This window comes from Lytechinus variegatus, chromosome 1, assembly GCF_018143015.1.
Source record: "Lytechinus variegatus isolate NC3 chromosome 1, Lvar_3.0, whole genome shotgun sequence".
Taxonomy (NCBI): domain Eukaryota; kingdom Metazoa; phylum Echinodermata; class Echinoidea; order Temnopleuroida; family Toxopneustidae; genus Lytechinus; species Lytechinus variegatus.
The window spans coordinates 89,509,066-89,534,529 of record NC_054740.1 but is presented as its reverse complement, the minus strand read 5'-3'; the positions used below and the strand labels follow the sequence as shown (position 1 = coordinate 89,534,529).

The 25,464-nt window shown below is 37.2% G+C and overlaps 1 protein-coding gene across 1 annotated transcript; it reads right to left on the bottom strand.

Moving 5' to 3' along the window:
• Nucleotides 1–937: 937 nt before the first annotated feature.
• LOC121427826 (NACHT domain- and WD repeat-containing protein 1-like) lies at nt 938–22,385 on the bottom strand. The gene is made up of 14 exons (XM_041624395.1): nt 22,299–22,385; nt 17,124–17,294; nt 16,202–16,404; nt 15,289–15,649; nt 14,427–14,574; nt 13,583–13,900; nt 12,447–12,681; nt 9,511–11,704; nt 8,910–9,172; nt 7,651–8,047; nt 5,348–5,521; nt 4,619–4,829; nt 3,438–3,707; nt 938–2,675 (listed from the first exon to the last, which is right to left on the bottom strand). Exons 2-14 carry the CDS (start codon nt 17,287–17,289, stop codon nt 2,489–2,491), a joined length of 5,127 nt encoding a protein of 1,708 aa, XP_041480329.1. The 5' UTR covers nt 17,290–17,294; nt 22,299–22,385; the 3' UTR covers nt 938–2,488.
• Nucleotides 22,386–25,464: the final 3,079 nt, after the last annotated feature.

The window sequence follows — 25,464 nt, the reverse complement described above, 5'->3', positions numbered from 1 at the left end:
GCTGGTCAAGATGTTGTATTTAATTGACATCGGTACTGACTAAAGACACATTCTGAACTTTTAGAAAAAAATGTTACTTGTCACTTGCTATGTTTTTGTTGTTATTGGGGTGCATGTTACATGTAAGTAGGAAATATCACAGAGATAAGATAGGTCCTTCAACGTGATATCAGATACAAGTACCAAGTACAGGAGAATAACAAATATAATCGCTGTACAAGAGAAGTGGAAAACTCAAGAGTGGCATTCCACCTACATATTCAAACCAATCTTCAAACTATTTTTAGAAGATGATTTGTGTTCATATTCAAAAGTAATTCTTCATTGTTTTATTTAATTGCTAAGGTAGTATTCCAAAGGTAGTATTCCAAACGTTTCTAAATATGTCAATGTTAGAAGTCTGTTACTTTACAAACATTTCTCAAAATCAGAGAAATTGACATTTTGTTTTTGATTTGTTTATTTACAAATGTACAAACAGCTCAATGTATCTTGATATTATTTGTGTTTTGAAATCTTTAATAATAATGATAACAATAATAATAATATTATTTATATTTGTGTCTGGCATCATTTATGCATGATCATATATGGATTAAAAATAAATAAACCATGCATCAATGATATTACAACATATTACACTTGTATCTCTGGTTCATTTTCTAAGAATACACTGTTCATTTATATTACACACATAACCACTATACATGTAATCATACTTCCTGCAGTACAAAATTGAACTGGGGCCCATCTTACAAAGATTTGCGATTGATCTGATCACCGCAACTATGGAAAGCCAGCAAAGTCAACACATAAAATGCATGTTTTGCTCAAAAATCTTCTAGATATGAATGTATATGCATAAATTCAGTGATTTCTTGACAATTTGGTGTGTACTCCTTTGTTTACAAAGGACATTTTGCAAATTTCCTGTAGAAAAAATGATGACACTGATCCATTTACAATTTACGATTGATTGAATCAATTGAAACTCTTTGTAAGATGGGGCCCTGGTGTGTAAGTTCACCCTGTATAAATGGAAACTCATCAAAAAATAATTTGAATACATTATGCAGTCAAAGGATGTGATGAAGAGATAGGAAAAGAAACATTCTCATAACAAATGCATACAACTTTAGCTGTGAAAGACAGTGATAATAAATATATGAAAATTGCAGTACTGTGCACATCTGAACATGAAGCATCATTTGGCATTCTTTCAAACACATGCATTAAGATATTCAAGAAGTTTTTGGACGGATCTGAAGTATATTTAACATATTTCGCTCGCAATATAATGGAAATATACTAGAATATGATTGCAGCAATATCTTTCACATATCCCTATCTTGAACAAGCATGATTTACATTCAAGAAGGTTCCTCTCACGGTTCAAATGAAATGATTTAAATGCATAGATCATTGCACACACCCAATGAATCATGCATATTGGTACAAAATACAACACAAATGTTTCCTACAAAAGGACAATTCTTTTATCCCTTTCTTTGCAATGATAAAGGAATATGGCATAAGGCCCACCACAAATGACTTACCTTTCTTTGCTAAGTTGTTTGACCTGCAGCAAAATGAAGAAATGATGAAGATGAATTCACATTCATAAACACCATTGAATTCCTGCAAAAAAACCTTCAGGGAGAAGGCTACAGGACATATCTTCATTTCTTCTTCTCATTTCAGCTCCTGCTGGAATTCTCTGATGCTGTGCTGTTAGACACTTTATCTTGCTGCTTCCAACATGATGACTGGATTAAATGTTTTTAGTAGAGCATGATTATGGCTGATCTACTCGTCTCCCCCTCTGAAATTCTGTTAGACTTCTAAGTTATATTGTCAGGCCAATAGCATTGACGTAGTGACTGGATGTTTTCAGTAGAGCATACCTATCTAGTCTTCTGCTCTTCCAAGTAACTGCTAGACTTCGCTTAAGCTGTACTGTCAGACTCAGAGCACTGATGTAATAATTGGATCAAATGTTCTCAGTAGAGCATACAGATAGCCGATCTAGTCTTTTTCTCTTCCGAGTAACTGCTAGACTTCGCTTAAGCTGTACTGTCAGTCTCAGAGCACTGATGTAATAACTGGATCCAATGTTCTCAGTAGAGCATACAGATAGCCGATCTAGTCTTTTTCTCTTCCTAGTAACTGCTACACTTTGCTTAAGCTGTACTGTTAGACTCAGAGCACTGATGTAATAACTGGATCCAATGTTCTCAGAGTATACAGATAGCCGATCTAGTCTTCTTCTCTTCTGAGTTACTCCTAGTTTTGATGTAATAACGGGATCAAATGTTCTCAGTAGAGCATACACGCTGTACTGTCAGGCTCAAAGCATTTATATAATAACTGGATCCAATAATCTCAGAGTATACAGATGGCCGATCTAGTCTGCTTCTCTTCTGAGTTACTCCTAGACTTCCCCTAAGATGTGCTATCGGTATTGATGTAATAACTGTATCAAATATTCTCAGTAGAGCATACAAATGGCTGATTTACTCTTCTTCCCTTCTGAGTTACTTCTAGACTTCTCAGAAGATGCACTATTTGATCCATTGTCTTGCTGGTTTGTATACGATGACTGGTGCTTTCCATTGTTCTGGTCACTTGAGGTTGGAATGTGGTGTGTCTCATTGAGCTGGGTATGGTGATCAAAGCTATTCAGAAAGAGAAGAAAAAATCTTTCTCTTCATTAACAGTCAAACGGAATAATTTTAAGTTGATAAGCATGAGTTTTTAGAACACACAAGAACGCATCCTATTTCAAGCTTGAATTTTTGGAGATGAATAAAATCTATGTAACATCCTATCATTTAATATAGGGATTTTTTATACACCAATGATTACTTAAAATTAAGTAAAAAGTAATTCCTTGACAGTCTTGAAGATTTGTTTTATCACTTGACATTCATCTTATCTACATTCAGAGTGGACTTCATTTCATAAGAATCAAGGTTGGTACAGGATTTGTGTTTTAAGGGCATGAAGATGTTATATGCACAATACAGTGACATGCAAAAGAGAGGGTCGATGATATTTCAATTTTTATAGATTTGACAAGGACCAACATGACTGAACCATAAATTGTCTAAACAATGATAAATCCACATGTTCGGGGGGGGCTTTGTTTCACAGGACAATGAAGAGAAAATCACAACATTTTATATTTCGAATTAACAAAATCCAAAAGAAATATTGAGTGAATGATTTAATCAGTCCCCTCATTTGCATACAGACCAGAATGTGTATATAACTGTTCTGTGAAATTAAGTGAAACTTGAAAATGTCCTAACTTTCATATTATACATCTGATTTTGATGAAATTAAAGTGTTATGCTTGTTGGATTTTTCTCTTGTTATTCGAATTAACTTTTGGTTAGAGTTTTATTGTCCGGTAACTAATGCATAAAAAAACAAACCTGATGTCAGATCTATCTGCTTTCTCTAGTAGCATATCAAGAATAAGAACCGTTCCAGACTTGTTCTCTGCTGCCAATCGATAGCGGTCCTCACTGCCATAGACCAGGTCTATGTTCTTGATCTGAGATTTGCAATCAAAGGATGCCAACATCTCCATGGTAGGAAGATGCCAAGCTTTCAAGGTACAATCACGGGATGCAGTCACCAAATACTGGTCATCTGATGATATACACATATCCATGATGGCATGGTTGTGACCGACCAGCAGTCTAAAAATGCACAAAAAGAATATTGACTTTCATACAAAATTTCAAACATCAACAATGTTCTTAATTGATTTTTTCCGATCACCAGATCTGTGATGTATTCATATTCTCTACTCTAGCAAATGTTTCCTAACAGGAACTGGGCATGGTCGTTACCCTGGTGGCAAGCTACATTGACTTTTACAAACATTTTACCCTGCACTATGCAAACTGCTTAATGTGCATTAAACATCAAACCAAAGGTGGAAATCATGGCTCTTTTCGTATTGTCATGGGTGGCCACCAAAGCAATCACTAGATTTTCAATACCACTCTTCTAAAATAAGCAATCAACTGAATTCTAATCAAATTCACTAAGAAAACTTTATCTCCTCTGATAATCTCCATAGTGCTTTGCAGTCAATCTCAGAGATGAACTTAACCATCCATATCTCATACAAATACAATATTCAAATCAAAGATATAAGAGCTCCACTGTCAGGCAATCAACGCAAATAAATAATTTGAATTAAAGCAACAATTTTGAGGAGGCAGCTCATGCTGTGAATGATATCAAATTTATGTTTACTTACATGGGGGCCATTTCATAAAGCTGTTCATAAGTTAAGAATGACTTTAAGAACAACTGGTGATCCTTTCTTGCGGTAAATAATTATTATTGGTGATTATCTAGCATGTAAGAAAGGTTCACCGGTCGTTCTTAAATTCGCTCTTAACTAACAAGCAGCTTTATGCTGAATTTGAAACATCAATCATACATGTATGTTTATAACCTGTTATTATTGCTATTCCTTTCTAAAGAACAGAAGCACTTAATATTATTTATCACAGATATGATGCTTTTGGAGTAGACATCATTTTGGAAGGAATACACAACAGAGCTTAATTTGAATGAATAACAGTTGGTTACTTACTGGTCATCATCAGCCAAAAAATGCCATACATGAAGCTGCTCCACACCAGCATGGGTTCCCCAGACAATCTTAGAACTGTCATGAGTAAATGCACAACAGATCACCTCTGACACATGAACTGGCATATGCTTGACCACTTGACCAAAGGAGTTTGGAGACAACGACCAAAGGATCATCTGCTTGTCATTGGCACCCGTCACTGCATACAGACCTACAAGCAGCCAAGAAAGAAAACAAAAACAAGTTTTCAACAGGAGGTAAAGAGGTAGAATGCTTTTCTTCATATTTTCAGGGATTCATGAATAAAGAAAGACCTGGTCCTGACCCGCCCCTTTCCCTCAAAAAAAATATATCAAGAATGAAACAATTTTGAAAATTGAAGTTAACATGAATGAACATGACAAGGTATACAGTAAAATACAATAAAGAAGAATGCAAAATGCCCAAAATAACAACTTAATCAATAGAAATCAGGGGCCCATAACACAAAGGTTAGCGATGATTGTAGAACATTTTTTAAGATTGATTGCATTGACTACAATGTACAATCAATTGTGAAAATCAAGTGTACAACTGATTGTTGACCTTTTTGTTACTGGACCCTGGACTTCCTAATTTTTTTTTTTTCAAAAACTCAGAACAATGTAACAATATCATTATTGAAAGGGGAAACAATTAGTACTGCTGTTGAGATTGCATAGAAAAGAAGCATTTATACAACAAGCATACCATCACTGGATACAGCAAGACACCGTATGGATGCATTGTGCTCTTTGGCAGATAGAAGACATTCTCCTGTGTCATATTTCCAGAACTTGAGGACTCCTTTGGCATCTGTTGATATTATGAAACTATCTGTCTCTTGTGTCACTGTCTTTACATGTCCTACTGGAGCTTCATGTTCTGTGCACACACATCAAAATATAAATGAATACAAAGTTGATATGAGTCAACCCAAGCATTTGTTACATTATATTTACATGACAACTTTGGTCAGGAGTTGAATCCAAAAAAGAGACTAATATGAACATAAAACAAGTGGAGCACCTCTAGCAGTCTCGCCTGCATTATGTCATTCGATATAGCAGCAGTACTGACTATGAGAACAGCTATTGAATAATTATTCACACAAGAAAACATTCATAGGGAGGCGCGATAGCTCAGTCGGTAGAGCGGGGGATTCGTATTCTGGTGACCCGGGTTCGATTCCCACTAGGTGCGCTAGTGCCCTTTGGTAAGGCATTAATCCTCAGTACCAGGTCCTTCGGAGGGGACTTTAAGCCGTCGGTCCTCTGGTTGCTTGCTTACAAGCATTCATGCTTTCTTAGCAATCAGGTAACAAATCATCACATAATAAAATAATGTCCATTGACCAAAAATGACGTTCTACCATGATCATGTGACCTAAGACCTGTGCAAAAATGATCATGTGACCTAAGACCTGTGCAAAACAATCTTTCGGATTTAATTACTCTCTTATGTGTATGTTACATGTACCAGATCCATAATCTTTCTAAATTATAATGCCAATTCAGCAAATACCCCCTACACGGCCAGAATTCATTGACCGTCAATGACCTTTGATCTTGGTCATGTTCCTGAAACAACGCACAGGATATTCAGGGATACATGGTTGCTCTTATATTTAAGTTTCATGAACAAGATCAATAAACATTTAAAGTTAAGATGACAATTCCACAAATACCCCCAACATAGCCAAAGTTTGTTGAATCCCAAGTAATACTCGATTACCATTATATCCAAGTTTCATGAACCAGGTCCATATACTTTCTAAGTTATGTTGACATTTCAAAATCTTAACTTTGGTTAAGATTTCAATGTTGACGACGACGTCTTAGAAAGAGCGGCATCTATAGTCTCGCTCTGCTATGCAGGCGAGACAAATATGGCAGACTAAAGTGATTCGAAGATCAAAAAAAACATAAATATTCTTAACCCAAATTCAAATTTCAAGTAACATTTAGGGTGGAACCCATCAGTGAATACAACTATTCTTAAGGCCACCGCACACTTTACGACCCGACTGGTCGGCGACTGGCTTGCGACTGAGTGAGGCCTGAGGGAAGATGTGAAGTCACGGCTCTTGTCAGTTTGAGAGCCGCAGACGATTCAGAGACAAGTCGCAAGGAAAATCAGAAGAATTTGACATGTCGAATCCTTATGACTCGATCACAAGCTCAATCAAACTTCCAGCCAATCCGACAGTAGAATTGCACGACGCGTATCATGATAAACAACGCGCATAGGCAGTAGTAAGCGCCCTTTCTCAGATGCTATGGCAAAGAGCAAAAAGCGCATGCATGAGTCGCAGATCGGATCGTAAGGTGTGCGATGTCGGGCTTATGACTACCTTGCGATTCATTTCCCCTCACTCAGTCGTAAGCCAGTCGCAGACCAGTCAGGTCGTAAGGTGTGCGGTGGTCTTAAGAGTCAACTTTTCCAATAATTTTAACCAGATTGTTGAGGCTAAGGATACTACTATATAATATTTCTTTATTTTAAGTATGAAGGATGTCAGTATTGCCTATGGAAACCACTGGAGGAGCAGAGGAACAAAAATGATGACACCTATAGCAGGGGCAGAAATCTCTCCCAAAAGGTAAGGGGGACAAGGGTCTGGAAAATTTGACAAGGAAAAAAAAAAAAAGCTATTACCTAAAATTTAAGGTAATTTCGCCGAAAATATATTTGACAAGCAAAAAAAAAAGGTCATCTTGTCCGAAAACGGACGTTTTATTCACATTTTGAGTGATATATTTCTTAGCTTCACCAAAGACCCAAAATAGTAGGGGGACATTTCATATTGTGTCCCCCCTACTATTTTGAGTAGGGGGGACACGTCCCCCCTGGGATTTCCGCCCATGACCTATAGTAGTCACAGCTGTTGGTCTTTAAATCGAATGTGTCTTTACTCTGTATTATAGGTCTTAATGATTAATAAAGTGGGATACATGCAGGATGATTAAAAGCAGATAACATTTATGACAGAATCATTCAACCAAAGGCCATACCTTTCAAAGTAAGTCTGCATGACTTGGTATCCAAATCCCAGACCTTTATCATCTTATCCTGCGATGCAGAGACAACTTCATTATCTTGTCCAACTACCAACCATAGGATGCCTTTCTCATGACCTTCAAGATCAAACACATCTCCACCTTCCTCTGTTGATTGGTCTAATTTCCAAACACGAAGCCTGCCCTCCTCTTTAAATCCACCAATCAACTTCTTGCCGTCTCTGCTGAAGATCAGCTTGGAGGTAAATCCTGCTTCACGGCGGGTCACATGGCAGTCATAGAAACTAGAGAACTTAACGGATCCCTCTTGACCACTGGTTATAACTGTGGAGTCATCCGGAGTAAACTTGACAACAACTGCATGTCCACTGTGTCTTTCCCTCTTAATCATCTGCAAGAAGGTAGACAATCAATTACGAGATGATAAAACTTAATCAATCAACCAACTGTGATTTGCAGCTTTTTCAAATATATCTACAAGAAGATTTTGACATAATCTCTATTATTACTGGCCTGATGCATAAAGGGGACTGTTAACCATCGGTGAAAGGTGAGCCTCTGCAAGCTTCCTAAATCATTGACTAACAAGGATCATATGACACCTAGATAGATCCTTGGCATTTGATTGGTTGTTTGATGTTGATTATTTGGACCATTTTACAATGACGTCATTGACCGTGCAATTTAGGATCCATTCATAGTGCAATTTTGGATCCTTACGATTTTGTCCATTGCACGCACGCAATGTACGAAACAATCAACAGACCGAGCTCGCAATGCATGATCATATTTTGCATCGAAACTAATAAATTTCCTATGAAAAATAATCTAGTTTTAACTGTCATATAAACCAAATAATGAATGTTCCTTTATTCGTGCAATAGACAGAATACTTTATTCTGTGATAGATGATATGAATGATCCATTCAACTCAGCTACGTCTCATTGAATGGATCATTTGATCTCTCACCTCATGAAGCATTCTGTCTATTGCACTCATAAACATTCATAATTTGTATATTAATTGCCCATGATGGATTTAAACAGTACTTGCAATTACATTCCTAGTCTGCATGCACTTTTTTTCCAAACAACAGACAAAAGGGGTTAGAAAATTGGAACTAATTTTCGTTGTAAATTTGGAACATACATGTATCTTCTTTTGATCAGCTAACTTTATGTTACACATTGTTGCAGAAGCTCTTCACTTCAGCTATTTTCAGTTTCTGTACTTTGTTCTTTAAGACTATTACCGTTTCCTTGGTATAGACCCACATCTTGGCACTTTTGTCATTTGAAGCAGAGTAAAGCACTCTTCCCTTTGTTCCAGTAACATCTGAGATCCATGAAGAATGTCCTTCCAGTGTAGTGATGAGAGGACACTTATCATCCTTAGGCTCCAGGTCCCAAACCTTCAGAAAGTCATCTTTAGAACCTGATACCAAGATAGACTTGGACCCTGTTTCCTTGGGGTCTGCTGGCCAGTGCCAAAGGCAAGTAACCATACCATCATGACCTGTCAACATACAAAATGATACACACAAGATCAAAATCAAATGGCAAACAGAATTGTTTTGTCGAAGACAGAACATGTAAAGCACGAACCGTTCATATAAGTGTGCAATGTTCATACAACTTTGGAGTACAATTTATTCCCATCCCATTTTCTACACGTTTTATGCATTTTTATGCATTTAGTTCTGTCATGTATTAATGAATGTTTTAGGTTTTGATAGCAAATGTGTCCCAGAAGATTCAATTTTGCTCTGAGAAATTTACAATGAAGTAAATGTAGCTAAAATATTATTAACATACCAAAATATAATCTGAATATTAAACCAGTTAAACACCTACCTTCACATTTCAACAAAGCTAAACCCTCAGTCATATTCCAGACACGAACAGTAAAATCAGCTGACCCAGAAGCAAGTAAATCATCTGATAACACCAAGAGACAAGTAACAGCTTTCCTGTGACCTTCGAGGACCACATCAGGGCCACTTGGTTTGCCTACATATCTAGAGAGCTTGATGGATCCATTGCTATCACCAGAAGCAAGAGTCTGCACAGACCTTGCATGGGCAACCACTTTCATGTCATTGTTCTTATGAGCTTGGAATGAATGAAGACACTCTTTAGAGGTGATAGACCAGTGTCTGAAGAAACCATCCTGGCAACCAGTCAGTATTTCATCATCACTTTCAAAGAAGGAAAAGTTAGCAGTTTTAGGGTGTTCAAGCTTAGTCAAGAGCTGTCCATTATTGAGGTCCCAGATAAAGACATTTGACCCTTTTTCTGATCCACCAATGGCTAATGAACCAGTTTCATTGATCTGCAGAGAACTGACAGCATGGTTTTCACCAGTCTCAAGTTTCCACATGCACTCACCACTGGTGAGTTCAAACATTCCCAACAGCTGACAACCAAAGATAACGAATCTATCATCATGGCTGATGGTAAGGGATAATGCACCAGATGCCTTGCTTCCTGCCCTGATTTGCAGAGTATGTATGAGCTCTGCATTTTCTTCATCCCAAACATTAGCCATGGGATAGTCATTGGCATCTTTGCACACTGTTACTATTACATCTCCTTTGCCAGTGCAAGCAATAGCTTCTACTCTTGATGGATGACCTGCCAATGATGTCTTCAACTGTCCTCCAGGAGGGATCAGACATGCTCCTCTTGGAATGATTAAAGAATGCTGGGTAGTCCTTACCCAAGACTTAGCTCCTTCAAGTAATTTTTTGATATTGGGGTACTTGTCCATCAGGTCATACATCCTCCCAAGAAGCTGGCCTGCTAAACAGAAAGGGTCTTCTTTCAGATTACTACCAGACAAGTACAAGGCCTCAAGAAGAATGCCACTTTCTTCATCGAATGTGGAGAAATCATTCACAAGTTCTAGAAAGCTAAATGCTCTTAACTTGGTCAGAATCCACTCAAAGTTGTACATGATATGCTGCACCATACCCTCAGGGATTCCATTCACCATTTCACACTGCATCAGATGAAAAGGTAGCTCATGCAGTTTTCTGAGATTAAAGACATTCTCCCCAAACATGAGGGGTTGAGGTGAGACAAGACGGTCTGCATTTGGGAAATCCTTTTTGCGCCTCTCAAGTCGAACTGGCCTGATTTTCCCTCTGCTGTATTCTCCAAGAAACATATCTGCAAGAACTTTATGTCTATCCATTTTGGACTGTGGGTCACCAAGGTAACGCCTTTCAGCAGTTTCAATGAACTGTCTATGATACCAAGCAATCACTGTTTTTCCACCAGCCTGTCGTTCTGTAATGAATTCCCCAATGTCTTGATGCAACCTCTTCCAGACTGAAGGTGGAATACGAACAACCCCTTCCACTGGAGGATCCCAATACTGATAGACATCATTGAGAACTTTATCATCACAAGAAAGGACATCCTCTATCTCTGCTTCAGTTAGACCACTCTTTCCTGCAGTGAGGTAACCCAGAGCATGAGCTACAAAGATAAGCCCATGACGATCTTCAAGATCCTGAAACATCACATTGATAGCATCCACTACAGTGGTAGGAAGTTTAACATCTTCTACTGACTTGTACGATGGCCATGTTACAAACTCCTCAAAGAGTAGCTTAAGAAAGAGTGGCTGAGGGCACTTACTGAAAGCATCAGTTACCACTTTTATTTGTTCATTATTTAACCTCCGGTTTCTTTCTTTCAACCAGCCATTCATGATGGCAATTCCATTCTCTTCACCAACAACTTCCATGCAAATATAGCATCTAGGATCTGTCAGGGTCTTCTTGATGTTGTCCAGAATGTTGTGTTCGTGAGGCAGCATAGACACAACAACATGGACATTTTCTGGGAGCGTTTTCAGAAGCCAGTTCATCTTATGGGCGTTGTTATTGGAACTGAGCTGGTCAATACTGTCAAACAGCAGCAGGAGGGGCTTATCTTTGGTTGGAAGCATTTCAATCAACTTATTGAAGAGCTGAACCAGTTCTGAGAAGTCACTTGAGTGCTTGGACAGGAGTGGTGGTGCACCATAAGCATAGCAAATCTGTTGAAAACAAAAATGTCTCAAAGTCAGTCACATTCACTTGCAGGCTTACTTACTTTCTGAAACTTATTTTCCATATCATGTCCTAAATCTGGAGAAGTTACAAAAATGATTAGATGAATATCAAACTTTGATCTCCATTATTATAATAAGTATAATGCCTGTCTCCTTCCAATCTATTGGTATCATGTAATGCAATCATCCCATGATTGCTATAGGTACCTGGTGACCATTTTATAAAGCTGTTCATAAGTTAAGAGCAACTTTAAGAACAACTGGTGATCCTCTCTTGTGGTAAATGGTATATTAAATTTGCCAAGCTTTAGCGCATGAGAAAGGTTCACCAGTCGTTCTTAAAGTTGCTCTTAACTTACGAACAGCTTTATGGAACGGCCCCCTGGTAAGATGAAATTTGTCATTAGCAGGGTACATTATTAGACCCTCTCAGTTTACGATAGTGCAAAAATCTTTGTGCTTCTTGAGGATAGTGCAAAAATCTTTGTGCTTCTTGAGGATCATTTTGTATAATATTGTGTATTTTTATGAATGTTAATCATGAGATGGCCTAAATACCTAAATATTCATTGCTTGACACATGTTTCAAAAGTGCAGATTCGATTATCAAAATACATATTCAAATGGTCATAAGTTAATTCTAAAGCATTGAAATTGTATTTTAGTTTTTTGCTGATTATATTATTGTTGCACCTGCCTTCAATATAATGTATCACTATTTCTATACCTGTTTACACATGCTCTGCAATGTGGCATGGATGGTAGAGCTGTTGGCTGATGTCCCTAGAAACCTGAGTACAGTTACACATCCTTCAATCCATTCTCTTGAGTGCCTTGCAACCATAGCCATGACCGATGTCTTCCCAGATCCTGATATACCATGGACAACTAGGGGCTTGGACACGTTTGAAGAGAGGTAGGACCTGATGGATGATAGGATATCTTCCCTTCCTTGAAAGGCACTGTATTATATGCAAAAAGCATATGGGGTATAAAAGGAAAACACTAATCATATCACTTGTAAAGGAAAAGAGCCCATTTCATAAAGAGATACCAACTATGTCAACGTTGCCATTACCATGGCTGCTGAGCCTTGTTACCATGGAAGTTGTCAAACCATAGTTGTTACTCCTATGAATTGCCATAGTTGTTACTCCTATGAATGGTACATCAGGGGCCCGTTTCATAAAGGACTTGTAACTTTGCCATAATGGCAAAGTTACAAGTCCTTTATGAAACGGGCCCCTGATCTATCAAATTATGTATAAGAGCACAGGGCGAAGAGCATACATGATAAAGGAAGTCACTATATTAAATCACGAGTACAGACTTAGGGGGGAGCTCATAAAGAGTTCAGTATGTTAAAAATTCATTCTTCATTTGCTTCACTTGCCCATATTTATTTCATGCTAAATTCCCATCTGGTACTGTGTGTCCCATGGACGTTGTCTGAGCAACTTGCTAGAGCATTATATACCACACACAACAGCGAATTCAAGTATTTTAGCTGAATTTTATTTTTTGTGAAACATCCCACTATTTATCAAATTTTCATTGATCAATGGTATTTTTAGAGCATTATTTCCACTTGGGTAAATGCTCAAGGGACTTTAAAAGTAAGAGAGGGAAGACAAAAGGATTAAGAGAAATCTCTCAACCAAATGGATGAGAAAAAAAGTAGATTTTTTTTTTAATAGGGAGATAATGTCACCTTATCCTTACCCTCAGCAAAATAACTCCACTTTCATCTATTCCCAGAAGTGGGCAGGTATGTATGAACACATTTTTTTCTATTTTACTTTGTCATAAGAAATGTAATTTTATTTTCTTTTCTTCAAATTTATAATGCATGAATATCCATACCTGCATTTTGTTTTACAAAAGGATGCGTGATGTAGCAGTTCTCTCTGGAGCTGACTTTTGACTGGATTCACAACCTTTGACCTTTGAACTTCCCACTTCTTGTCTATCATGGCCTTCATTCTGTGTTCAAAGATGTCACACATCTGCTCAAGATATTCTGCATGCCCCGGGCAACCAATGGGGTCAATTCCTTTATCACACCATGGTACAGTGAAGGTATGGAGTGCTTGGGCTGGTACCACACTGGGAATGTATTCTTTCTTCAGCCTTGTGAGTAACGTCTGGGACTGCTCAACAAACTCTAGAGTTTGATTGTCACTGCAAAATGGAAGTTTACATAATACTGTATAAGCTAAAGTTATAATAGTGATTGTCTAACTTTCACTAACTTAAAAACTAAAACATCACTAAAATTTCCATTGCAACACATGAAAATATTGTCAGTTTTATGAAATAAGTTTAAAAAAGGGATTTCTTAGCAGTGATCCCAAAATACAGCTCTTTGGTAGTAATATCTCTTCATTACTATCGCCCAATACAGTACCATGAATATGTACTGAAAAATACTTGATATACTTCTGTAGTTCAAAGTCTCATTTACAGACGAAAAAGTGAACATAATAGGTTGTCAGGTTTCCATTTTTAAGGCATGTAGATAATATTTTATGTAATCATTTTTTGTCTATTTATATCTATGTACATAATATAAAGATAGAAAATTAATCAAAATTAACTCTATTAAGCAGGAGATACTAAATATGTAAGACAATTTTTTTATAGTAAACACATGAGTGAGGGACAAACATTAGACCCACTACAAACCCCAGGCTAGGGCCTTACTTACTCATCAGTTTGAATGTCAGTAAACTTAGACAAAGAATCTTTCTGCTTATAAGATGGTTCCATATCTTTGAAGTCTCTGGTGAAGAAGATACAAGTATCTTCAACATTGGTATTGTCTTTCAATCCATGACGAATCTCCTCTTCAGTCACTGTAAAAATTATTTAACAGAAGACTTTTGATCAGTACTTTAGCTACATGTACATTCTTTCCAATATTGACAGTTTACATCTATACTGAAAATATATCTGAATTGATTGGGACAACTATGTTTTCTAAAAATATGAAAAAAAGTTTTCTTCAATTTCAGGTTATTTTTCTCCTATCTCAGATATATCAATTGAATTAGAAATCAAAATCTATGTATATGTACATGTCAAACTCTGACATTTTGATTGTTACAGAACATAGACATTTTTCAAGTGATTTGAAAGCTAAAAACTATCTAGCTTTCTCAATAATCTTGAGATGTCATTCAAACATGATGATCTTTATTTAAAAAAAAAGCTTACAAGAAATTCATATAGTTATAACGATAATAACACAGTTCATGTATAATGCATATCATACAATCGTCCATATCTGAAAGACATATATTATTACACTGGCTCTAGAACACAGTCTCTAATAACACAGAAGCATTTCAAGGAATACATTCATGCTATGTACTCACCTGGGTAGAGTGCAGCACAATGTAGATCAATTTCTTGCTGATGAAAATTGGGTGGGATCTGAAACCATGACCCTCTATTTCAAAGCCAGGAGACTTATCCACTAGGCTACAATGCTCTATGATAGAAGTGTTTCTCTTTTGCATACCTCTACAACTATTCAATTGATAGACAGAATGATAAACATGACTCACCAGACATAACAAGTTCATGCATTTCCTCATCAGTGAAGACACCTTCTTGTCTAGCCATGGTGGCTGCTAAATCAAACACCTTCCTCATCTTATCAAAGATCACCCACCACTTCTGCCTTGTCTCACTCTGCTTCTGCAAATCACTAGAATCATAGTAGTCAGGAAGATGGACAGTGATAGGCTGCAGTACGTAGACAGGTGGAATAGCATTGGTGTCTTCTACATACCACTTCCGTATGAGATCTACATCTTCTGCCGAGATGCTTTCATCTTTTGAGACAGTATCCATGAGCTTTTCAAACATGCCTGAGGAAATGGTGGCATTGAGTGGCCGGTAGCCGTACTTATCACCTAAGATACCCTACAAATAAAGACATATATCTCAGAACAATTACACTTTGCAACAGGGATTGAAGATTCAAGTAAATAATTCAAATCATTATTATCATAGTACTTCTGTGGGTATGGATGAAATAGACTATGCAATATCTAAAAAAGACTGTAATTATAATAATGAAAGGATGCAGAATTCTTCGCAAAAAATGGGAATAATTAAAAAGATGTGTTAGCTCAGTTAGTAGACCGTTCATCTCACAACCAGGAGGTCGGCAGTTCAAACCCCGGCTGCGTCAGACCAAAAAGAGATTAAAAGATAGGAGTTGCTGCTACCCTGTCGGGCTCTCAAAGATTAAAGGGATAGAGCCTCGTCTAACTGGCACTGAAGAGTGGCTGCCGGGCCCACAATCAATTGGCCAAAGCAAATTTTCAGAGTATTTCATTTCATGTCTATTTCGTACAATAAGATATGGATTTTCATCTATTCATCTTTTTCATCTTTTCATCAATAAACACAGTAAAATATATAGAAAACACAGGTACATGTATTTGAATTATATCAGATGAAACTACTTACCACGAAGTAAGGTCCCTGAGACATACGTTTACACCTGTCAATTTCATTAAGGCACAGGAACGATGTCAGGTGATCTGCTGTGGCACTATCTCGTACACCCCATCTCATATCAACCACTTCAAACTCAAGCATCTTTTCATGGCAGTATCTACCAAGCTCTGGAAACACCTCCCTGATCAACTTATTCCTTTCCTCCTTCATGTCTAAAGGGAGAAAGATCATTGCACAATGTGATGCCATCAACAGTTTGAACAAATGTTCCAGACTCTGGTTTTAGATATAGGCCTACATGTTTCATATTGTAATTTTACTTACTAAGTTTTATTTACATTCATGTGCTTCATTATTTTACTTGATTTTATGTGCTTCTGGGGCTGGGCCCTGTTGCATTAAATTAATACTAAAAGGTAACTAACAGAGTAAGAAGGCTGAACAGCCACAATGAAAATCAAGGAATTCATGAAGTTTTTGGATTGCAAAGTTACATGCTTTTATGCAACAGAGACCTGGTCTAATGATTTGACTTTGATCCTGAAAACCATCCTACATGTACAGAATAAACCTATCCCGATGGTCAAAGTATATCCTGGTACAATAAATAGATAAATGCTTAACATTAGACTTTAATGTTACAAAAACAGGTTTGAAATAATCTTATTCAGGTTTGAAATAATCTTATTATAGTGTCACTTTCAACTGCATCTCATTCCTACCCTAGTCCTTAGTGCCATACTAAATATATGTCTTTCTTGGCATTATAAACATCATAACCTTTCAGCAAAGGCATTAAAATTCAGACTTGGTGACTCAAAATTACTAAAACCATCACATCATTGATTTGTGAGTTACATGTCTAAAATAAAAATCAAATGGCAATTAACATCCTTGTGCATTCTACATTTTTTCAGATTATTTTTCTTACCTGTGAAAGTTGAACTAAGGAATATCCTCACTGTGTTTGATTCTTGATCTGGAAGGGACTCAGTCTCACCTAACACAAGGTCCCTGAAACCATCTGGATCACAGTCCAGCTTAGATTCCATCTTGTCCCTGAAACTAAGTGGATTGCAGTTCAGCTTAGAATCCATTTTTTCTATAATGGATGAAAGAAAAAAAAATCAGAAAAAACTGAAATATGTATACAAGAAAGGTACTTTTGGTGCAAGCGAAGTTGAATTCATAAAGTGACACAATCCCGTTCCTTTTCATGAGGAAATCCTAACGTTTAAAAAGTGAAAAATTGAGATAGGAACAAAGAAGAATTCCAGCCCTATGAAGGAAAGTAAACAAGTCCCAGGGCACTAATCTTCCTACAAACAGAAACCGCATCAACAACCCACATAGGACTGGTAGTCTTGGAGACATTTTGAAGGAGTGAATTGTTCATCTCTTTCGCTCGCTCCCCCTCTCCATCTCTTTTTTCATCTCTCTTTCTCTCTCTCACACACACATACCGTTCATCTCTCCCTCCCGCTCTCTCCTCCCCTTCCTCTGTCAAAATAAAAACAAAGTCAAACAAAACATCAACAATGCTGTAATAGTGGTCTACGAATTAGACTAGTGAAAGATGACTATAGAAGTACATGTATGCAAGTCCGTGAAACATTGAGATCCAAGTTTGAGGCGAAACTTGGAACCCAATGAGTCAATATGCCTTCGTTCGTACGGACACAAGAAAAGAGCTTGTCAAGAAAAGGAGACTGAATAAATTATCTTGGCTTTTACTTGGTCCTTTTCAGCCATTCAAAGTAATACCTGGGGTAACTATCAATTAAGTAATCTTTTTAATGAAATGAAGATGAATAATATAGCAAGAAAATAAATCATAAATCAATTTGAGTCTTGTTGTGATCTTGTAATGGGATGAGAGAAACCTGTGTGAGATGCCACGATGTTTGATCTAATTTTTAAGTTTTACAATAAATAAAAATAATATAGGGTATTTATATTGCGCACATATCCACCTTGTTAGGTGCTCAAGGCGCTTCTACATCTATATTACACGGCTAAGCTAGGCGTTCATAGCGCACACAGCTTTTTAAGGAATTACTTCCTACCGGTATCCAATTACCTCACCTGGGTTGAGTGCAGCACATTGTGGATCAGTTTCTTGATGAAGGAAATAACGCCATGGCTTGGATTCGAACCCACGACCCTCTGTTTCAAAGTCCGAAGACTAATCCACTGGGCAACAATGTTTAACTTTGAAATTTTGTTCATTTCTAAAACATTTTAGTTTTCAAACAATTTTTAAAATATATTTTAAAAACCCAAAATATCACTAAGATTTTGGTTAGATGATTAGATTTTTTTGGTTGCTTGAAGATTATAGGTTTTTCCTTTCTTTCTTACATTTTCTTTCTTTTTTATCCTTCTTTCTTCATCCTTCCTGCTTGCTTTTTCCATCTATCTTTATTTAAAATCTTTCCTAGCTTTCTTTCCTGATCCTTTCTCTCCCTCAGTTCATTTATCTTTCTTTCCTTTTTTTCTTTCATTCTTTTTTTTCCTTAAATTTGTTTTTCCTTCCTTCTCCCTTCCTCTTCTTTTCATTCTTTTTCTGCTTCCATTATTTTCTTTCCTTTTTCATTCTCTCCTCCCTTCATTCTTTCTTCTCTTCTTTCATCCTTTCTTTAATTCTTTATTTTATTATATTCCTTTAAAATCCTTTTCCCTTATTCTTTCTTTCCCTTCCTTCCTCCCTTCCTGTTTCTCTTTCATTGTTTCTTTCAAAAAAAGAAGGAAACAATTTTTCTTTCCATCATTCCTTTTTTCTTCCTCTTTTTTCTTACTTTCTTTTTTTCTCTCCCTTATCTTTTCTTTCATATTCATTCATCTTCCCTTCCTTTCTTTTTCTTTCTTTCTTTGTTCATTTCAAAGAATGACAGAAACCCTTTTTCTTTACTATGATTATTATTTATAATCACGTATTAAATTTTAGTATTTGTTAATAATAATTTTTGTCTATAAATTGTTCTTCAAAATTCCATAATGTAACATTGCTAATCGTACCTATGTCATAACAAAGCGGTTCAAGGGTCAGACCTATCGGATTTGCTTTGATGACAAACGGATCGAGGGATCTACACGAGATCGGTCTGGTAAGAAACCTTTAATTTTTAACATTTTTATCAACCAATTTTTTTAAACCTTCATACGCATTAAGTTAGGTGTAGGAAGGTGTAAAAATCACCACCATTTACATGATTTCTATAGTTATAGGCCCCCTAGGCCTAGTAACAGATGGATTTCCTAGACCTAGGGTCTAGACTTTAGGGAAATCCATCTTTGTTTTGGTCAGACTCTGATGCGTCTATGGGAAGAGTGTCACTGTCAAGACTCCATGATGAAGAAGTATACGGTATGTCAAAATATTAAAAAACATCATCATGGAGTCCTCAACTCAAGGCTCATAGAATCTACATGTACCGCACCCCATCGCGCAATCAGCATGATCAGAAAAACTGTCAATCATCAACGCCAACGCCACGGCTGGCAGATAGTGATTGCCACAGTCCACAGTCGGGTACCGAGCCAGGCCGGTGGTGAGGCCGGGTGATCACTCGTCACTGGGTGATTTCAAGTACGGTGTTCGGTGTTACTATATTCATACAATGTGTGAGTGGTGTTAGTGTTGAGAGCATAAAAAGTCCCCTGAACTGAGCTCCAATACCAAGCTGGGTTCAGAGGAACAATACCGGTTTATCGATAGAACATGACGTCACGCCTCTGTGTAGACCAAAAGCTTCAGTCTCTGTATTTTGGTTGTTCCGCTGAACTACGTTGGCTCCACTCACCATACATAGACTGAAGAGGTTGGGGGTCCGTGGCTACAGACAACGTATAGTGAACTAGCGTTTTATAGATCGCGATTTAAAACTGTTTTTTGAGCGAAATTTACAGTTACATTATCAGGGAAATATAAATAACTTAAGTAATTGCATACCTTGGACCGGAGTTATTGAAAAAAAATCCACTGGATGATTGAGAAATCTGTCATCTAAGACATTTATTTTCTCCTGACCTGACGGTTTTTCTTGCAAGTTGCCATCTTGAATGACGTCATTATCGTTAATGTCTCGATATATCGCGATTATAACTATTATCGTTTGTCTGCGTGAGTGTATCGTATTGTATTATTGCCTTGTAGGTGTGCTGATGGAACGCAATATCGATATCACATTCGTATATTGTTGACGCCCTCTCCGTTCGTTTGTTAATATTTCATAGTTTGGCTGCCTTAATTTGGATCGATTAGCTGTGCTTTTCCCAACTAAACATTGGTAAAGTATAATTTTCATGCATTTTCATCTATATCGTTTAAAGTATTTTAAAATTGAATAATTAAGTATTTCTAATTTGTAGTTTACATATCCTAAGATTGTAACCTCGATGTGTTATATAACCCCAAACTTTGGACACTGGTCGGACAAAAGTGCTGGTGTTATAACAAATGGGAGCCCACACGGACACTTTACCGTCGGTGAACATGGTGAATGGGGATACAGTAAAATGTCAGAAATTGTTGAATAAATCCCCAGAAACGACGGTTATTCCTGTCTAGCCTCTGCGCTGCTAAATCATCTCAACTTCACGCGAGAAGTCTCAACGACGATAATGAAATCGGAGAGAAATGCATTTTCTCATCATACAAAATACAAATGTTTTAATTAACTCAAGACATGCAAGAATTCGAAAGAGTGAACATTATTCTTCAACAAAATATATAAAGCTCAAATAATTTGAACTCTTGTCTGGTCTTTCTGTTAATGCCCACAATCATTATATTGATTATTAATCCCGTTAATAGGCCTAATGGAAGGACAAGCATGACAAGACAAAGCGTCTAATACCCCTTTCATAAACCCAATTAAAATGAATTAGGCGGCTAATAGCAGCATAATTTGGTCGTAAAATTGGAGGAGGACAAGAGTTATCCGCATTACTCTGATGCTGCTATTATCCGCATAATAGCGGCATCGGATAAGATTTTGAGTTTATGAACGCATTTCCAAATAATGCGGATAATTGCCATGGTGAGGTCACAAGGTCACCCTTTTCCAACACAACCGCATCGGAGGGGGCGTGTCCAGTTTCATGGCGATTATCCGCCTTTTTCAAGACGGGCGCTCGTAAAAATAATGCGGCTTATTTTCAGAATCAGAGTTTACGAACGCAATTTTTATTGAATTATTCGCATTACTCTTAGGCGGCTAATTGGAGGATAGGTTTATGAAAAGGGTACCGCAGATCCACTCACACAACATGCGAGGTTAGTTAGTAATAATCTAAATTCTAATTTCAAAATGAATTCAATCACTATTTGAGCTTTCCATCGATAGCTAAATTATCAGTATGGTCAGTTCCCCCATGTCTGCGCGGTCTCCCAAGTCTGCGCACCCGCGTATCTGCGATATTCTAGTAAAAGAGATACGCAACGAACACGAACTTTACACATGCAATACATAGACAGGTATTCATTAAAAAACCCGACTCAAAATGGTGGGAAAATAATGAATTCAGGGCATTTCATGTGACAGCCTCAAAATACAGCCTTTCTCATCAAAATCCCTGAATCGTGTGCAAAGTGAATGAGTGCGCAGACATGGGGTACCATTTTTTTTTTCAATTTGAAAATGACTGCCCGAGGTTTTTTCCAAGAAAATCATATATTTCTTTCACATTTTTATGAGATATTTGGTACACTAACTCATTATGATGTAAGGAACATTATCAACTGAAAGATTTTCTGAAATAAGAAGAAATTCATGTTCAATCTTAACTAAAATTGTTAGGTGCGCAGACTTGGGGCCCACCATCATACCGTATACCCAGTTGTTGTGTATCCGGACGGGTTGTGTGTCCGGACGATCAATTTTAGAATGTCATTTGGAAAAATTTACAAGCGAAGTTTCATCAATTTTTAGTACAAAATGTTAGGAAATATTATAAGTAACAAAATAGATAATGATTACAAGTAATGAATTCATATTTTTAGTGTAATCCACAGACAAAAAAGAAGGCTGCCTTCAAAAAGATAAAGTGTCCGGACACCCGACCCCCCATCCTACCGGTACATCATCCAGATTATAATACTTACATCTCATGTTAGAGTATGGGAAATCAAATAGGCCCTATGCGTTATTAATTCGTGACAAGCGTCACTTCTTCCAAATGTATCCATAGCAATCTAGCCGGCCCGCAAAATTACATACGTTTCGGCTACCGGTACCGGTACGCTCTGCTGGCGCGGCCGGGCGGCGAATTTTTAAACCGTAGGACGGCCACTGAAGAATCATAAATTATTCATGAGCGGTTCGCTTCGCAATCCCCTAGCTCAATAAAAATGCTGCTTTTTATTGTGAGCGTTTAAATGCTGCTTAAGTTATGACAGTTCTTTCGTCTTGAATTATATTCTTTCCTCATCTTAATAAAAAAAAGAGAATATTATAGTTATTAATCCAGGATTAAATCTAGATCTACTACGAAATATCTCGTCGCACAAAATATGAATTAATATTTTAAGGAATAGAAAGCAAAGACTATAATAAATCGAGGTTACACATGTGAGTTGAACTCGCGCCTGATTTGTGGAAAGTTTTGATGCCATTGAAGTTAAATATTGTTCAAGGTGACCAGTTAACTACTAACTTATTATGATATCATGACATTTTATAACAGGGAAAGTTTATGTCATTATGTATGTTTCATTTAATTGCATCACATTAATCTGGTTGATAAATAAATTGTTTTAACTTGGTATACCGTTACTTATGTATTTTATACCAATTAAGTCTTTAGTGCAATTTCAAATCAGAGCAAGCATCAACGGCAGTTTAGAATGTTGACAATTTTCGCAAGAATATTAAGTTAATCGATTTCTTTTCACAACCACAGCAATATTTGATAGCAGTTGGTAGGCATATACAGTACAATCATGTTTTCGACCAACCCTATACTAGTAACCTAATATCAATGTGTTCACAAAGCGATAGGCCTACAATAAAATGCAAAAAACACTGAGTGGGTGATGTCTATAAATCATTTTTGTAGAGGAGAGAGAACAGAAATAAAGACATATGCTTTCATGATCGGCCAGTAAAGGGATGTATTCAAGTTACAATAATTTAATAAACCGCTGCATATTAACTGTATCTTGATCAATGTGAAAGAAAATCTGATGGAGTAATAGAAAGAGAGGGGGGTGAAGGGCGAGGGAGCGAAGGGTTGGGTGTGATGTTATACATGCCATTGATACATGACAGATGATAAATACATAAACAGAATACCCGGGGGGGGCACTTACATTGACGAGTGGATACCATGCGCGACCCAAAAAACACGTAAAAAGGATGTCCTTTTCACGATAGGGCACGTTACGTACGTAACGTGATAAGGGTGTCAAAAACACAAAAATAATGACAAAAGGGTATCTATTTCGCTAGGAAAATTACGTGTTAAGGGTCGAATTTGCGGAGATGATAAAACAAAATTAAAATGTCTTATAAAGGATGTCCTTTTTGCCCCAACACTACGTGTTTAGGGTCCTATTTGCGTGAGGTGTAGAAGGTGGGGGTCGTACTAAACCAAATAAGGTAAAGCCGACGACCGAAGGACCCGTAAAAATAAAACATTCGAAAACATTCCTGTACCGTTGTTTAGGGGTTCATTTCAGGGAATATTTGCCACTGAGAGTTTCGTTTTGTTTCCATTAACTTGTTAAGGGTATATAGGGTTTCACACGCAAATACTTGTTAAGGGGTGCATTTTCAGAATATGGAAATTACGTGTTTAGGGTGCTTTTCGAGACCCCATGGTCGCGCATGGTATCCACTCGTGAATGGAAGTGGCCCCCGGGACAGAATATCAATATTCATTTGATTAAATTGCAGTTAGATCTGAAGCTAATCATCAATGCACGTGTTGTGCTAATTTATTAGCCAAGAAGAATTACAGACAATTAAAACAATTGAAGTGTCATTCCGTTTAGGCAGTGTTCTACGTACATTAGAGATGAAAATTATCTGGATACAGAACAACTGAACTTTCCCCTCAAAATAAACGTTTTCAGTATAGGTACAAAATGCAGAAAACGAAATTATATGACAAAGCATGAAAAGATGAGAGAGACTCAGAGAAAGAGAGAGAGGAGAAAAAACTTGCACAGCACAACCACCCTGTCATGTGGCGAGTCTAAACAGCATATGCTCACTAAATAAATCTTTGAAATATAACTTTTATATAAAAAAAACACTAATAAAGTTGCATTAATTTAAATTTTGTTCATTCTAGTCTCTCGGTCTAGACATATAAGGATCATTGGATCATTTTTTATTCACCATCAGAACGCTCAAAAACTTTTGAGCGTATTTGTCATTATGATGAATACTGAAATAAAAGCCATTGGCGGCGGAAGCCAACAAAATTAGGTGTGGTCCACCTGAAATTTTGTGATGGACACAGGTAAAAAAATTGACAAGCCAAAAAAAAAAAGGTCATTAACCTGAATTTTAGGGAGGGGACCAAACACATTTTTAGGGGGGTCCATATGAATTTAGGGGGGACGCAGGAAAAAAAATTGACAAGCAAAAATTTAGAGGGGGGTCGTCCCCCCGATCTGCCCCCCCCCCCGCTTCCGCCGCCTATGATGAAAACTGTAATAAAAGCTGACAGTGTAAACAAAAACAAAATCAAGCATCTATCCCGACGAACAAGAAAAATGCCAACCTCATTTCACCACACATGGGTAAATGGGGAGGAGAGGGAGAGAGATTTGAGCAACACCATTATCGTCACGTACATTTAGTCTATGAATACAGACATATTTCTAACCTGAAGCCTTTAGATCCGAGTATTTCTCCGTCAAAACAACATTAATTTATTTTAAAAACCAAAAAATAGGTAATTTTCATAATCAAAAGGGTTGATTTAGACTAATAACCAATTGCTTTAATTATTTTAAGAAGAGAAGCTTACAAGGGTCTCCTGTACCCTTGAATCGAATACTTATTGATCACAAGAAGAGAACCACTAATGAATAATTCATTTTTCTTCAGTGGCCATCCTAAGGTTTGAAAATTCGCCGCTCGGCCCCTCACCTCAATACACGTACGTAGGACCTATACCCACGCCCCCAACTTTTCAGAACCAACTGCACGCCTTTTGGTGATCATGCTGGGGGGGGGGGTCACCGTGAGCGACAATTAATAAGCCGCCTTTAATTCTACCTTTCTTAATTTCTTTCAGCTGAAACTGGAAAAATGAAT

What these genes read in the sequence shown, in the direction of transcription:
- LOC121427826 (XM_041624395.1), bottom strand. Translation starts at nt 17,289, where the DNA reads ATGGATTCTAAGCTGAACTGCAATCCACTTAGTTTCAGGGACAAGATG. An exon ending in CTCAGGGACCTTACTTCGTG is followed by an intron (nt 15,650 to 16,201) that starts GTAAGTAGTTTC and finishes CTTTATTTGTAG; the next exon opens with GGTATCTTAGGTGATAAGTA. An exon ending in TGCAGAGCATGTGTAAACAG is followed by an intron (nt 11,705 to 12,446) that starts GTATAGAAATAG and finishes TGTTTTCAACAG; the next exon opens with ATTTGCTATGCTTATGGTGC.